General features: G+C 44.4%; 1 protein-coding gene across 1 annotated transcript in view; it reads left to right on the top strand.

The window, feature by feature from the left end:
• Positions 1-408: 408 nt before the first annotated feature.
• The window catches only part of LOC146185209 (methanethiol oxidase-like), a 123,668-nt gene continuing 107,033 nt past the window's right edge, over positions 409-17,043 (top strand). The window contains exon 1 of the mRNA XM_084606180.1: positions 409-611. Within this exon, the coding sequence (XP_084462306.1) occupies positions 569-611 (43 nt within the window). The 5' untranslated portion in view covers positions 409-568. The remainder of the gene's footprint in view (positions 612-17,043) is intronic.

The following is a 17,043-nucleotide window of genomic DNA, read 5'->3' as shown; positions in this document are numbered from 1 at the left end:
CTTTCGCATTAATGATTTCGACCACTGCACCGAAATGATGCTCGAACTGCCGGGATCCTCCCCACACAACCTCAAGTAGCGGACCAGAGTGCGTCAGAATCCGTGGTTATCTGTTACGACGCTCTACGACAATGAATGATGACGGCAACGCTCTTACAACCAACGCTGTGTAGTCGCCATATAGTATATGCCTTGTTGCAAAGCTGCTTGTGCAGGATGAACGCCAGTATTCCTTTCTTACCTGAACGTCTGAGCTCTTCAACCGCTTTGTACAAGGGTGGAAAGAACAGCCCGCTCGACGGATGTGAGCGAAGCCCCTTGGCATACGGGCACGGGTAGACTGGGAAATATGACAGGTGACAAATGCAGAAGCGACGCGCCGGGGGGGCCTGCGTTCCGCATGAATGAGCGCCCAGCCTCACTTTCGAGAGACTGCTGTAATTTGCCATCCTGCAAAGACGGAGCGAAGACGCCTGTTGGCTCCTGTAGGACTAGTGCTCCTTTCGTACTGCTTGCTTGGCCTGACTGCACAGAGCCATCGGGATATCAAGTCGGTCAGCTCCCAGCGATGGACCGAAACGAGATTCAGCGCGGGAACCCAGAGAACCACGGTTCGTTTATTATGAAACACTTGCTTCGTAATGCGATAAGTACATTGCTGGCGACTACGTCCCAGCTAGGCTTGTCGCCTTGGCGTATACTCTACCGGTAGTTGCAGGACCGTTCCAAATTATCATTTATGGCGATCTTGTAGACTGTAAGTTGTGGGAGTTTAACACCCTTCGAAATAAGTGACACATGGGCTGTAGCGGAAGTCGTCGGGGGAGGGCTCCCGTTTTATTTAGACGTTACACAGCACGCGGATTTTTTTTTTTCTATTTTGCCTCTATCGAAATACAGCCACCGAGGCCATAATGAAACACGTGATACTGAGATCGCCAGCCGTACAGCTAAGCCACCGCTGCGATGTTACGATTTTTGCGCCACTGGTGTAAATTTCAAGCCTTTCAGAAGTAGGGAAAAAAGAATGCCTGAAGTTCTAGCCGTGGTGTCAGCACTGGATGGTGGAGTTTCTGCGTACTTTCGATTTTATCGAAGCCCCTGGCGGCCTTTAGGTGCATATTAATATTTCCAGAAACCGCAGTATTAGAATTTTTTTTCAACCATATTAGTGTGAATGGCCCAGCTCTTCCCCAAGTAACTGAACATATGCTTATATATATATATATATATATATATATATATATATATATATACATATATATATATATATATATATATATATATATATATATATATATATATATATATACCAAGTGTGCTAGAGACTGACGCATGCTTTTCGCTTTGCGATATAAGTGAAGTCCATTTATAACGATACCAGATATAGCAATATATCGCTTGTAACGATCAAATTCTTGATATTTATCATTTTTCACATTGCCTCCATGTAAAAATAAACCAGATATAACGATAATCGGCGCTACATATCGGATACAACGATAGCTCGGATACATCGGATACAACGATACATGCATGGGAGCTTTATCGCCACCCGATTGGTGTTTACCGGGAAAATTTGACTGAATATTCAATAAAAGATAAAATATTAAGAAGACAATGACGTGAAAACTTGACATATGCGGCGAAAACGGAAAAAAATGAGCACTATCATCATCGCAATTGCAGCCACGCAATTCTAGATCACTATAGACCTTTTCACAAATCGTCATTTCAGTAGCGCCACTGCCTGATACTGGTGACGTCTAGCGTCGAAACAGGTTATGCCGCCATTTTGGACTGTGCTTGTGAAAGCTGAACTTGAGCCGGACGGCCACGCATCTGTTTTGTGCCCTTCAGGGCGCCGTATTCGTACTACTTCTCCCTCCCATTTCACCTCTGTTGTGCCGCATTATCTAATACGCGATTCATATGCTGACATGAACGACCAATGTGAAGTAATGGCCAATGCAAACCCAGCCAACGGATGCGGTGCTTCGTCGTCGGCATTGGTGTCAAACGCGTCAGGTTCGTCGAGGCCTGCCGTGGTAGGCAGCAGTAGGTATTTACTATTTATTACCGCGAAAGCATTACTTGGCTATATTCAACGATTTCTGTCCGCAGACCGCGTCCGCAGCAGTTAGAGGTAGAGATTAATGAGTGGTGTCAATCGATAGAGGCTGACGTAATGTTGCTACCAAAAATATTTAGGCCAATAAGTTAATTAGGTAATTATTGAAAGGAAAAAAATGTAAACGTTGTCCGCAGTGAGAGGTTAATGAATCGTGTCAATCGATAGAGGGTGACGTAATGTTGTGTCCGAAAAAATAATTAGGCCAATAAGATAATTAGGTATTTATTTAGAAGCAAAAAACAAAAAATCGTGCCCGCAGCAGTTGTGAGTAATTGAGAAGTCTTATAGGTTAATGAGTGGTGTGAATCGATAGAGGGTGACGTAATGTGTGCGAAAAAATACTTAAACCAAAGGGTAATAGGTAAATAATTAAAGGTAAAAAATGAAAACGTAAAGGCGAAAATGGTATCATTAGAGAATGGTTTGTCGCCACATTTGAATGTATCGAATATTAAGATAGTTAAATAAATCAATCGATTAGGGTGACGTGAAAGATGTGACGTCACGCAACCTGAAGTCGAGCCAGAAAGGGCATAGGAAAAGATTTGCGCGCAATTTGAAAGTACCGAAGACTGTAATGGGTAAACAAGACGTGAATTATAGTGACATCAAGAATGTGACGTTACGCAACCGGAAGTAGAGCCCAAAAAGGGCATAGGAAGGGGTTGGCGCGCAATTTGAAAGTACCAAAGAATAAAATGAATTCAAATTGCGCGCTAACCCCTTCTTATGCCCTTTTTTGGCTGGACTTCAGGTTGCGTTACGTCAAATCTTTGACGTTACCTTAATTGATTGATTTAGTTACTATTTTAGTATTTGATACATTCAAATGTGGCGCCAAGCCATTCGCTAATGTGACCATTTTTGTCTTTACTTTTTCACTTCTGCCTCTAATGAATTACCTGCTTAACTTATTAGCTTAATTACTTTCCGCACACCTTACATCACCCTCTACTGTTTGACACAGTTTAATATTTGGTACTTTCAAATTCCGCGCCAATCCCTTCCTACGCTTCTTTTCGGCTCTACTTCCGGTTGCGTGACGTCCCATCCTTCACGTCACATTAATTTACTTCTTGTTTATTGATTTATGTATTTCGTACTTTCAAAATGCGCGCCAATCCCATGCCCTTTTTCGACTCTACTTCCAGTTGTGTGACGTCACATCCTTGACGTCACATTAATTCACTTCTTGTTTACCCATTTTAGTCTTCTGTACTTTCAAATTGCGCGCTATCCCTTCCTATGCCCTTTTTCGGCTCTACTTCCGGTTGCATGACGTCCCATTCTTTGATTTCACCCTAATTGACTGTCTTCATTAACTACTTTAGTCTTTGGTACCTTCAAATTGCGCGCCAATTACTTCCTATGCCCATTTTTTTTTGGCTCGACTTAAGGTTGCGTGACGTCACATCTTTGACGTCACCCTAATTGACTGATTTAATTAACTATTTTAGTATTTTATACATTCAAATGTGGCGCCAAGCCATTCGGTAATGAGACCATTTTCGACTTTAATTTTTCATTTTTGCCTCTAATTAATTACCTAATTAACATATTCGACCTAATTATTTTTCGCGCACATCACATCACTCTCTATCGGTTTACACCTATTAACCTCTATGACTTCTGAATTGCAACTGCTGCAGAAAACTTTTAGATTTTTTTACTGTAATTAATGACCTAATTAACTTATTGGCCTAATTATTTTTCTCGGCAGCAACATTACGTCACCCTCTATCGATTGAAACTACTCATTAACCTCTACAACTTCTCAATTACAATTGCTGCGGACACGATTTTGCGGACGCGGTCTGCTGAAAGAAATCTATGAACATAGCGAAGTAACGCTTTCGCGTTAATATGAAGGACCGGCCTGAAGTAAAGGAAAGCTCAAGTGCAGCGCCGGCAGAGCGTTCACGTCAGTCTTTATTCCGTCGACGAAGTGTCGTGAGCAAACCAGCGACCACTAACTCACTGTAAAATGTTTGCAGTTGACTACAGCTATCCACTGCCTTCGCAGATCGGGTGATGCAGGAAATCCGTGCAGCGTAAACATATCACATCGGCAGTGCTCCCGCGGAGTGCCGTGTTTCGGGCACACTTCAGTTCCCGAAATCGCTTTCTTCCGCTGGTTGTCATATAAGCATACACAGCACAGTGCTGGCCTGTAGACTTTTCATTGGCGTATGCCATTATTTACGAGGGTAAGTCATTCGCGACGAAAATAGGTGCAAATATCGATGGATATCTACCGCTTCACAGTGCCAAGCGCAAAGCAAGTCACAGTCCAGCCCAAACAGGCAACATTGTGCATACTCACGACGCCAGAACGTCAGAAGCGCCCCCGTGAAAATGTCTATAGCTGCTATAGCCACGCAAAGGGTTGTGCTGCTGCGGCCGTATCGTCATCGCCATCACCGATTCTGCGTCCGTAGAAGATGGCGGCGACCGCTTACGAGATGAAACGGCAGATTCATCGAGAATTTTGGCAGGATTTAAAGGTTGGAAGCCTATGGAAAAAATACAGACATTCGCACTCTACGATTTTAACGATCATCAAGGCTGGGGATGTCCTTCAGTTCATTCAGCCGCTAACCGGTTTCGTGCACGCAAAAAGGGCTGCCGTGTACACGCTACGATGCTCACAGAAATTGTCATGCTTCAGCTGCTGCACAAGCGAGCGCGAATTTCCGACTTCTTTAAGTATACTTAAGTTATTTAATGGCTATTGATGTATACTGTAATAAAGCGTTTAATGCTCTGTACGATGATTAGCGTTGTTCTACCCGATTTACTCATTGCTAGTAGTAGGCAAGCCTACATGCATGGAAAAATACGTGGGTGTGCTTTTTTCTTTTTCTCATTTGTTTTTTTCTTTTTTTTTGCTGGTCCAGATATAACGATCGGATTTTCAGGTTTTATCAATATCGTTGTAAGTGGACTGCATTGTAATATAGGTACTATAATTTAGTGAGCCGCCTTGTCGAACAATCGCCTAAATGTTCACGCATTTCACCCTTACTTGAAGCAGGGCTGGGCAAGATACTTCGATAAAGTATCTTCGATACGATACTGGATACCCTGAAAAATTGTATTTCCGACGTCGATACGAGATACAGGATTGAAATCGAGTTTCGATACAGATACTCGGTACTGTATCGTCGATACTTGGATACATCACTGAAATATCCTAACATAATTACGGTGGTAATATGATTAGCGACATTAGGAAATTTTACCGCGCTTCCTTGAATCCTTAGAGCATTTCTGAAAGGGCTTAGCAAATACGCCAGCACGGAGTGATTGTTCAGGCAGCTGTCCTTGTCAGAACTTCACATAGAATTGAAGCCATGGTTACAGCTAAGCGTTTGCTTCCACAAGCAGCCTAGCGAAATATTTATTTAAACTAATGCTCTTCATGCGAACCGACCTGTTAGCATCTGGCTATACATACAAATACAAAGGTGCAACCTGCGTACGTTTAGAGAATTGAGCTGTTATATTGCCACGAGAGCGATAACAAACTTTTGAAGCTCTGCATATTTTTAAAATCTAGAAGGAAAACAAGAAAAATAAGATGGATGAACGTTATTTAGTCCGCAAAGAGTGCGATGCGGGCATGCTGAAAGCGACGCAAATGAGAAAAGCCTCTGTACATAAGCACACGACCACATTTATTCGATGAAGGTGCCTTTTATCAGCGTGTAAGAGTGAACCATAGCCGCGTTGACTCAAGCATCGTGGAGGTAGGAAACTTGAGGTTCACTAGCGTCGCTGGAGAACTACGGCTGGTTGTAGATAAAATACAGGAGTATCTTTATTTTTTTTTTTATTTGTTTTTAACAGAGAGTGGCTAATACGGTGTCAATCAATTCGCATACTTCAAAAATTAAAGTTTTAGTTTTTTAAGATAGAGATATCTTTACAAGTTTTATTCAAGGCTAGCTCAAATAATTTTCGCAAAAAAATTGTTTTACGACGCATAATTTGTCACTCGAACTGTGCTGGAGAATTGCATGCATACCTTTCTATGTCGTGCATTTAATAACATTTTGGACGTAATATTTTTTCAAGAAAAAAGGTCTAGTGGAAGCCTGTTCCCTGTGCTGTTACAAAGGATGGATTTGTTTTCCGTCAAACGCAGTTACTGCAAGAACAGCGGTTAGCCGACTGCATCGTGGTGGACTGAGGCCTCATAAGCTTGTGTTCTTGACCCCAAGCAGAGCTGGCACGCGGAGCTCAGGGGTTTTGGCTTATGCATAAATTACTGCATCCGACAGCACACTAAGGGCACTGCTTGACGAGAATAAAAGGCCTCAGAGACGGGGGGTGGATGGCAAAGGGTGGGAAGAGCGGGTACAGCAGTGTGCGTGACCCCTACTGCGTGTTCGCCTTGCGTTTCCGCTTTGTTCATATCTCTTTGTGTCTGTTAAAGGCTTAGCAGCTTCGTGGTATGCACTCGGTGCTCAATAGTGAAGCACCTCATGAGCACCTACTTACCACTGCCTCCTTCAGTTTTAAAGAAAGGGAATATGGAAATGTGGTTGACGCTGAGGGGCAGGGGCATTTGTAGGGAACTCAGGCGGTATAATACACGCCGAGCTGTCTCAGGGCCTGTACCGTCTGAGTGAGCGCCGTCAAAGTCTCACAGCGGTTTCAATATTTTAAGTTTTCTTTAGTATCGAGTATCTTCAAAATACACGATACTTTAAAAATGTATTTTCGATACCGATACTCCGATACTTTAATTTTCAGCACACGATACCTAGTACCGATACACAAAATGTATCTAAAGATAGTATCAAAGATACATGTATCTTCGTTACTGCACATGACTGACTTGAAGCGCGATTACGCGGTTTGACCGTGTTGTCCTGGATTATCTGCTCTATAGCTGAGCTAAAAGTGCACTGCGCAATGTCTTTGTGCTCAAATGCTGTGAAAAGCGCTAGAAAAGGTCGACGAAGTTTCCCGATCGATTGTGTGGTAGATCACCTCGACTGTGGCGTTAACGCCCGACAAGGACAGCGTTTGTTGTCTGGTTGACTGGCATCCTTGCAGCCGGACTTCGAAGAAATGCATGATGATTTGATGCATATATACGTGCCAGGATGATCTTTAGCGCCCCTGCGAGTGGGAGGAATGGCCGATTTTACTTGACCTAACCAATACATGTTTTCAGCAGAATCAACACTGACGGTATGGCAAGGCACGAAATGAACTCCGGCGAACCTTACCTTCCAAGTTGATGGAATAAAATAATACATCGGTATTCGTGTTATCAATCTGAACTCAATGACCAGAAACATCGCATAATAACGGCTAAATGTTTTTAGCTGGACATCTCTGGCTTGTTGTTTCTATTAGTTGATTTTGTCACTCTATTTGATGACGCAAAATATTTGTCCTTTTTGTGATTTAATGTAACATATATTTTCCTTGTCGTCAGCAACAGTTGTGGGGGTCGATCGCAAAATATATGGGGTAAATATACTCCATAATAAAACTACTATAGTATGCGCTGAAGGATAACGTCCCCTCCCTTTCATTGTGTTATCCTATAACTGTCATCGGGTGAATTATTACTTCGAAGAGGTCCACCACGAATGTTACCTAAGGTTTAGCTAAATGTAACTAAGTTAATAAATTCATGACAGCCGATTTGTTGTTAGAAGCAGGCCGCCGAACAAAGGTGCAGAGATGTAATTTAACATTCGGTGCTTGTGGAGCTCAGCGTTAGCTTCTCCTAATGTCAACGCCTCGAGTTTTAAGTGGTTTAAGACCACTGGGTTTGGCGCCTGGTAAAGTGATTTCACCCAAAATTGAGGCCTGTGAGGTTATGCGCTTAAACCTCTAGGCACCGCCTCCTAGCGCTCTTAAATATTCGCTTGCAAGACCGAGTTTTCCATGTAAAACGTGGGATGCATATTTTCATTACATTACCTGCCTGGTTCACAACGGCTCTACTGCCTCAGTGGCTATGGTCTTCCTTTAACATATACATATGCGGGATGGTTCAGTGACTAAGCTACCCAGGCTGCCTATCAGTGGAAGTGATTTTTAAAACGGCACAGAGTTTTCATTGGGCGGCACAGTAGACTCAAGAGGCCGATATTGGTTTAATTGCAGTACTGCGGCGTACATACTGTAATAATTATTTTTTTTTTTCATGTTTAGCTCAAAGTGACTCCATTGGCCAGCCAAGATGGCTCAGTGGTAAGGTGCTCGACTACTGAGCCGGAGTTTCCAGATTCGAATCCAGCCGCGTTTCTATGTAGGTCAAGACGCAAAAGGCTGCCTGCACCATTCGATGTGAGTGCACGTTAAAAATCTCCACGATGTCTTAATTATTCCGGAACCCTCCACTGCAGCGTCTCTCATAGAATGAGTAGCTTCGGGACATAATCTACCACTACAAACTCACTCTGTCCTTTTCAAATAAAGCTTGCTCAATAAGATATATGGAACGCGAGGCGGGTTTGCTGTTGAGGACAAAAGGGCCCAGCCACGCGAGGGCCGCGGAAAATGTGTCGCTGCTTCCAACAGAGTCCCCTATAGTAATGCAAGATTGTTGAGTGCTTTCCGCTCCAAGAGGGGTTTTATTGGAAGCCTCTGCCCTAAGGACCCTGCCAACTTCTGGTTTGCTGCGATAAGCAGCCCACGCGATGAGTGGGCAAGTCGGAGCGCTTAGCGACGTGGGCCGCCGCTCTGATAAGGCATCGGAAAACTACCTTTCTTTTTGTATTTTACCAGCATCTCCATACTATATACGGGCTAGCGAAACTTTGCTTCGCCCACCACGCAGGAATGGAACGTCGTTCCGCAAATATCTTCAGACGACCGTCCTTTCAAGCAAGAATGGACACGGCTATACAAAAAATATACCGATACCAGTGACATTTTTTTTTTTCTTTTGCGGGCGCGCACGCCGCGGGCACTTGTGTCCCTGACAGTATATATTTTCCCCTGTCTGCTTATTGCGGTTGAGTATAACCTAAACCTGTGATTAGAGGTCACTTAATACGCTTTCTGAACGTACATACTATCTTCCGGTAAAAATTGCTCCGCAGCGCCTGTTTGGGGTACAAGGTCATCGGCTCTCGCCCGCCAGTCAGCAGAACGGAGATGACGGGATGTCTGAACGACTCCCAGTGGAGGGCCTAGTCCGTTGTAGGGAACTTGTATGGAGACAAAAACGCAGTAAATAATAATAAACGTAGTGCCGGGAAACTGCTAAAATCTTAGGATTAGTCTTGCGAAATTACTGCCGAGCGCCTATAGTTGCCGGCTGTAGATTCAAAATATTACATGGTTAGTTTTAAGACCGCATGAATTTTTTTATTTAACGTCCCTAATCAACGTCTGCTCTTAGAGACGCCGTAATGGAAGGCTCCAGTGAAGAGATTCTTACAGCTGTGGGTCTCTCATGTACAGAGAGGATTTTCCGTTGTGCCTTCATGGAATAGCGACTGCCGCGTCGGGAATCGAACCCGTGTGCTCGGCCGGAATGGATCCATCCACCGCTGCGGGGCATGAAAAGTCGAGACCGCCTTGGAGCCACTGGCCATCGTAAACATTTGGATAAGGATGTGCTATACGTTTAGGCGTGCCGGTGTAGTTCAGACTAACTGTAAATGCTTGCTGCTTTCTTTCCTCACTTTTTTTTTTTCAGTTCAGTCGAGTAACACATTTGCCTATTTAAAAAGTGAAGATACAGTCAGACTGATTGACACTTGCGTGAATCCATTACCGAGACGAACGTTCCTCCGACGTCGGAATAACAAGCGGCGCGCGTCTACGTGCTATGCGTTTTATGAAGCCTGCAGAGCATTTATACCCCTATTTCATTGGCCTTAGTCTCGGGGCCCTGTTCGCAACCATGCGCAGGAGTAGTAAACCGCAACAATTAGGCCCTGAGGCGGATTGCGAGTGCCTTGCGTAAGCCGCCGTCGGCGAGAGCGCTGGAACTCAAGCGCGGATCACTTGTGAGGACGATTTCCTCATCGCTCCTTTGTGTGCCTCGTTGCTGCGTCCAGAACGGCGTGCTGTTTCTTCGACAAACGGACCGTATACTAATGCCTCGTGTCTTGCCCTCGTATCGTGGTATGTCGGCTGTGCACGCTTTGGGATGCACTGCCTGTAGTGTCTGGGTGAAACACATACAAGGCAGTCGAAAAGAAAATAAGACGAAAAAGTAAACCGAGAAAGAGAGTTGAAAGGAAACGAATAGTGGGATAAGAAATAAGGTAGAAATGTAGAAAGAGAAAAGACACCGAAGGGAAGCAAATGGAAGCAAATGGTAGAACGGCACATGGCAGGAAAGAAATTGTATGGTACGATACCGTACAATTTGGTATTTTAAGCATGGTACTTTATGGCATGGCTTAAGAGTTTAACATACAAAATCAATATCGGCTACGAGGGAGCCGTAGTGAGGAGCTTCAGAAATTCCGACCACCGGGGACTTCCTTGACTTGCAATGATATCCATACTTCGGCAAAATAATTACTGTTCTCTCAGGCTCACCCAGACACTTAATTTGGATCAACCCGTGAGCTCACTCGAACTCGGACTCACACACGTTCGTGCTCACCGAACTTGTGAACTCAGGCACATTTAGACTCATGCTGAGTCACGACCCACACAGCGTCAACCACTCGTTACGACTGACGACTACGATTTGCGACTCACCTGGGCTCACTTGCTCATTTCGACTCACGACTCGTTTCACTCGACTCATTTGAGCTAGTTCACTCATTTCGACTCCGGCGACCCATTTGGACTTACTCATTCCTCTGGACTCACTCATCTAAACTGAATCATTTCGACTCAATAGTCCTTTGGACGCGCTCACTCACTGAGCTGAGCAATTTCTTTAGCCGAAGTGGTCGTGACCGTTGTATACAGGAGGCTTTGCGTATTGTTTTTGGCTTGGTTGATGGTTTTTCAAGTGAGTAAAACGCCACATGTGATTTTGTTGCGAAAGCAACACTACGCCAGCCGCTTCGCCTTTTCAGCGTGGTCGGACCTCCGCCGTAGCGCCGACTCCACGAACGACCTTGAGCCAAGAAGAAGAAGAAGAAGAAGAAGAAGAAGAAGAAGAAGAAGAAGAAGAAGAAGAAGAAGAAGAAGAAGAAGAAGAAACTGCTGGGGATAACGGTAGTTGCAACCCTATAGGAGATGAACGACAACAGCGAGTTGCCCGCACCGAACGATTTCGCTCCACACCTGGTTCAGCAGCATTGAACCCATCTAATTTTCTGCCTTCTTATCACACGCTGTCAAATTTTTATAATATATAGGCTGTCAGCCGGCATAAAAAAAAAATCTGCAAGTTCATGACTAGCAAAATGCGGCCAGCGCGCCTGCAGCTGAACCCGCGTCTTCGGGATTAGCAGTCCAGTGCCCTAACCGCCGAGATACCGCCGAGGTATACGTACGGTGCATGGTTTGGTATTGTTTGTAGGGCTTAGCGACCAAAAGCTACACATTGATCGTGAGAGACGCTGGAATGCCAGGGCCCAGTATAATTTCGACCACCTCTGATTCTTTACTGCACTGAAAGGAAAAAAAAAAGGACGAATAGAAAGAAAGAAAGAGAGAAAGGAAAAAAAAAAGACAAGGAAGGAAAGAAAGAAAGAAAGAACGTAACAGAATAACGAAATAGAAGAAAGAAAACAGTATGGTGTAATCTTGCTAGAACGCCGCCCATAGTATGACGCTGCCGCATTCGCGGCACGCTGCTGATTGTGCTGGCGCCTGTGCGTGCGTGTTGGCCTGCTTCTGCAGAGTTGGCAGTTACGTGACTTCCTTGTCAAACGTGGCTGCCTTCGTGCATCGATCGGCCCCCTGTACCACGTCAGGTTTGCTTTTTTCCCCACTCTTTCTTTTTGTTTTTTTTTCGGCTTTATTTTCTCTTCCGGCGCTGATTTCATTGGCCCTGTGGCGGGTCGTGAGCAGGCCTTCGTACAGCGTCCCGCAAGGTCACGGAACGCTTGTGAGAGAGGCGACAAATGCATGTGCACAATATATCATGCGCACCAGGTGATGGTCTGCGAATCCTCAGATGCACATTGAGCTCGTGTGGAACCAAGAAACCGGCTAGGAACAAGGTATTTCCGTATTGAGGCTGAAAAGTGATCGTGGATAATTATAATTTATATCGATTTCCTCTTCTGCAGCGTAGCTCCAGCTGCAGACGTTTGTTCTAATGTGTGCATGATAAAGCACGATAGAATGCAAAAAAGTATCTGAACAAGGAAGGCATGATAGAGTTAATTCCGCGGACATAACTGCGTTGGCCCATTCATTAGTCCCTAAAGGAGGAATCACTCTCCTGCCGGAGAATAAATAGGCATACGGAGCTACATCAGCCATAGGCTAGCCGCTTGTCAGAGGGCTTAATCCCTTTTCCACTGAATAATTTTACTTTTCCCGTTCTTTTGGCCTGTAGAAAGTAGGACTGCAAAGACTGCTCGTACACGCAGGGAGGGAGTGGACAGAAGAAATGGTAAAAATATGCTTGCCACCTCCAAGGAAGACCTGTGGCCTTGACTGCCATTTCAATATTGAGCCTGCTTCTCTCTTCTGCGTCACGTTTATGGTCCCAACCGTACCGTGTCAGAACAGTATCGAGAGACAGCGTAGATATGTATAGCATTTTCCTGGCTATGCTGTAACATCCATTGCATACTGCATCGTGCACTCGATCACTGTTCGCAAAACTCTGGTTAAGCACTTATTTGCGCTTTGACCTCGGCGTCGGCTGCACCTTTGATGGATCGTTCATTAGTAATGTGACAGAATTAGATGCCGCATCGGAATGAACACGCGACGACGCCGAATGGCGCATGACGTTCAGATCACCACTCAGCAGTTCATCAACCATTATTATTAGCCGATCACACACATGTTTGCACACGTAAAAAAATGCTTCATACTGCTTTTTGTTTAAGTTTAATTTTTTTAGTCGACGTTTCGGTAGGTGTCCTGCCTTTTTCAAGACTGAATGTTCACCATCATCAGCCACTGCAGGGCGAAGGCTTCTCCCATATTCCTCCAATCAACCTGGTCCTGTGCTAGCTGCATCCACTTGACCCCTGCCAACTTCTTAACCTCATACGTCCACCTGACTTTCTGCCGCTCCTTGTAACACTTTCTTTCCCTTGGAAGATAATTTGTTACCATAAACGACCATCGGTTGTCCACTCTGCGCACCATATGCTCTGCCCATGCCCATTTCTTCTTCTTGATTTCCACTAGAATGTCATTAACTGGAGTTATTTCGCTGACCCACTCTGCGCGCTTCCTGTCTCTAAACGTCACACCTACCGTTTTTCGTCCCATGGTCTTCTGCATTGTTCTCAACTTAAGCAAAACCCTTTTCGTTAATCTCCAAGTTTCAGCCCCATATATGTGAGTACAGGTGACATGCAGCTGTTGTATACTTTCCTCTTGACCGATACCGATAATTGCTAGTCATAATCTGCGAACATTTGCTAAATGCGCTCCATCCCAATCTTATTCTCCTAGTTATTTCCATTTCATGGTCTGGATCTGCGGTTACTACCTGTTCAAAGTAGACATATTCGCCTACCACTTCCAGTGATTTGCTACCTATTGTGAACTGCTGTTGCTTCCCGAGGCTGTTGAGCATTATCTTAGTCTTCTGCATATTGATTTTCAAGCCTATCTTTCTGATATTCCTGTCGAGGGCATCAATTATTCTTCGCAGTTCATTCCCTGAGTTAATTAGCAAGGCAATGTCATCAGCGAATCACAGATTACTGAGGTATTCTCCATCAATCCTTATCCCTAACTGCTCCCATTCCAAGTCTCCGAATACTTTCTTTAAGCAAGCTGTGAATAGTACTGGGGTGACCGTGTCTCCTTGCCTAACACCTTTATTTATGGGACTTTGTTACTTTCTTTATGCAGAACTATGGTGGCTGTGCAGCCAGTATATATATCTTCCAGCACTTTCACGTACGGCTCGTCTACCCCCTGATTTCGCAATGCCTGCATCACCACCGAGGTTTCTACTGAGTCAAATGCTTTCTCGTAATAAATGAATGCTATGTATAAGGGCTGGTTATATTCAGAGCATTTTTCTATCATCTGGTTGATGGTATGGATATGATCGATGGTAGAGTACTCTTTCAGAAATCCTGCTTGATCATTTGGTTGATAAAAGTCTAAGGCTGTCCTGATCCTGTTATTACCTTGGTAAATATCTTGTACATATAACTGATTCTAAGCTGATTGGTATAAGTTTTCACGTCCTTAGAATCCTCTTTCTGATGAATTAAGATAATGTTAGCGTTCATCTATGATTCCGGTACTTTAGACGTCATCAGGCACTGCGTATACAGGGTGGCCAGCTCTTCTAGCATGATATCCCTCCCGTCCTTCAACAAACCTGGGGTTACCTGATCCTCCCCCAGCTGCTTTTCCCTTGTCATAGTTTCTAAAGCTTTCTTAGCCTCGTCCTTCGTCACTAGCGGAACGTCTAACTGCTTTTAACTACTTCTAATCTCATTATTGTCCTGACTACTTTTGCTACTATACAGATCATTTGCCTATGCCCAATTTCCTTTACACAGCTTTAAGGCTGTCCCTGTTCTTTAGAGCATGTTCAACTTTCCCCATGTAATACTTTCTTATGTCGGCTACTTTACGCTTGTTGATTAGCTTTTATATCTCTGCCAGTTCTATTCTGTCTGTTGGGTTGGAAGCTTTCAGATCTTGGCGTTTCTGAATAAAATATTTTGTCTCCTTTAGATAGTTTACCGGTATTATCTCTAACTATCCTATCGCCTACTTCTACCGTGCACTCAGTAATGATAGCTCTGAAATTATTGTTTATTGCTTCTACGCTAAGGTCCTCTAGACCTATGCAAAATTGCTGCCATCTATCGGACCTTCAGCGAATCCCGCCACGTGACGCCATGTTGAAGTGCTGAGTGAATCGGCCGTGCTTCTACGGTTGCTGCCGTAGAACTAGCTGCATCTGCTTAGTGCCTCAGTTTTTGTGCTATTTGCGCACATTCAGGGCAAAAAAGAAAAGAAAAACGGAACAATAGACTTGTACACGCTGCTTACATTTCCACATTCAAGTTTACTTCGTAAAGCGGTACTGCTCTGCCAAAACTTCTTGCAAACGCCAAAATCAGCGTAGTTACCGAGAGCAAAGCTCGTGTTGCCACTTCTAATTTCCATTTCTGCTCCACACGTTTGCGATGTGATTGCACTGCATCAACCGCCGTAGGAGGCTTTTGAGTCCAGCTCGGGCTAGGTTAAACATGTGTTACTGCGCCAGGTGCTTGGCCTCGATCGTTGGCGTTTCATTGTACGTTGTGGGAATATGCGTAAACGAAGGAACTTGATATTGCTTTTTTAAGCATAGGATCGGCGCCTTATAAACACTGCATGAGCTGCTACAGACGTGAAAGTATTCAGAACACAGCGCGCGCACTACTGTTCCCATGGTCTCTCTGGCCCTTTAGCGGCAGATGTATGTGTGTAAACAACCACACAAGAACCGCCACCAAAATGAATTTGCCGACAAAACGCACCAGGTTAACGACGTGATACCGTGCGCGCTGGTCCTCCTCATATAGTTCCTGTCGCCGTCACGTGGTTATATTTCGTGAGAATGGATACATTAACATATACATTAGCAAATACATTATCGATATAAAATCCACACTTTCGCCTGCGTAGTCACATCGCAGAGGTCTGCTATTATACCTAGACGCAATGTGAAGCGTGAACACGCGTTCGAGTAATGTATTGTTGAATTAAATTTAGCGTTCGAATTAAAGAGAGCAGTCTGGTGCCTTTGAAGGGAGGCAACGCTTTCAATCTGGATACCTGGGCGTATACATATGTAGAGAATCTCTGGAGAACTTGCATGCGTGAAGCAGTAAATTCTGGGATGAGTTGGCGGAATATTCAAATAAAGAGCAACGCTCTTGCGGATATTTTACGCGAAATTAAAGGCTATGCGAAATACTTTTACGGGAAAACGTAACACACGGCGGGCGATATATTGTCTGCCTTGGCATCGAGTACGAATTTGAGATCTTTCAAAGCAGGCAACGAAGACACTATTTTGCAATTTAGGCGCGCCGTTGAACGAAAGTGCGCCTGCAGTGCGAGGACCATGGGACAAAGCCACAAGAAAAGAAAAAGAAATATCTCAATGGAGATAGCTTGCTGCTACTTTTCTTCGACAATCTTATTTTAGTTTTGCGTGCAGCAAGGCACACAACAGTATGTTGGCATTATCGGCGATAACATAGCGGCCAAGCCACCCCTCTGCTTGCCATCCTTCATTGAACTGCCCTCAACCATGGCGGAAACGCGCGCGCCAGCCGCTAAATGGCAGCACTTTTGTATAAGGTCTGTTTTGTAGCGAGATCCTGAGTACTTCTTCCCTCTTCCTTACCGCCAATTCGTTGATGGACTTCTTTCTTAAAATTTGTTCCGTTCCCTCTTCAGATCTAGACTAATTCGAGGCCTTACCATCCTGTGGTCACTGCATCACACCTTTCCGATTACCTCTACATCCTGCATAATGCTGGGGTTAGAACACAGTATGAAACCAATTTCATTTTTATTCACCTCGTTATGACTTTTCCATGCCCACTTCCGGTTCTGCCGTTTGCTGGAGAAGGTATTCACGATTCTTAAGTATTTTGTGCTCTGCAAGCTCAACTAGTAACTCTCCCCTGCTATTCCTAGAGCCAATGCCATAGTCGCCCACTGCCTGGTCTCCAGCCTGCTTTTCCCCTGCCTTGGTATTGAAATCACCCATTAGTACATAATACTGCGTCGTTTTTCCCCATTGCCAATTCTACATCTTGTTGAGGCTTTGGACTGCTTGGTCATCATGACTATACATG

Source organism: Amblyomma maculatum, chromosome 6 (assembly GCF_055883805.1).
Source record: "Amblyomma maculatum isolate TAMU_Amacu chromosome 6, ASM5588380v1, whole genome shotgun sequence".
NCBI lineage: Eukaryota > Metazoa > Arthropoda > Arachnida > Ixodida > Ixodidae > Amblyomma > Amblyomma maculatum.
This window is presented reverse-complemented; position numbering and strand designations above follow the sequence as displayed.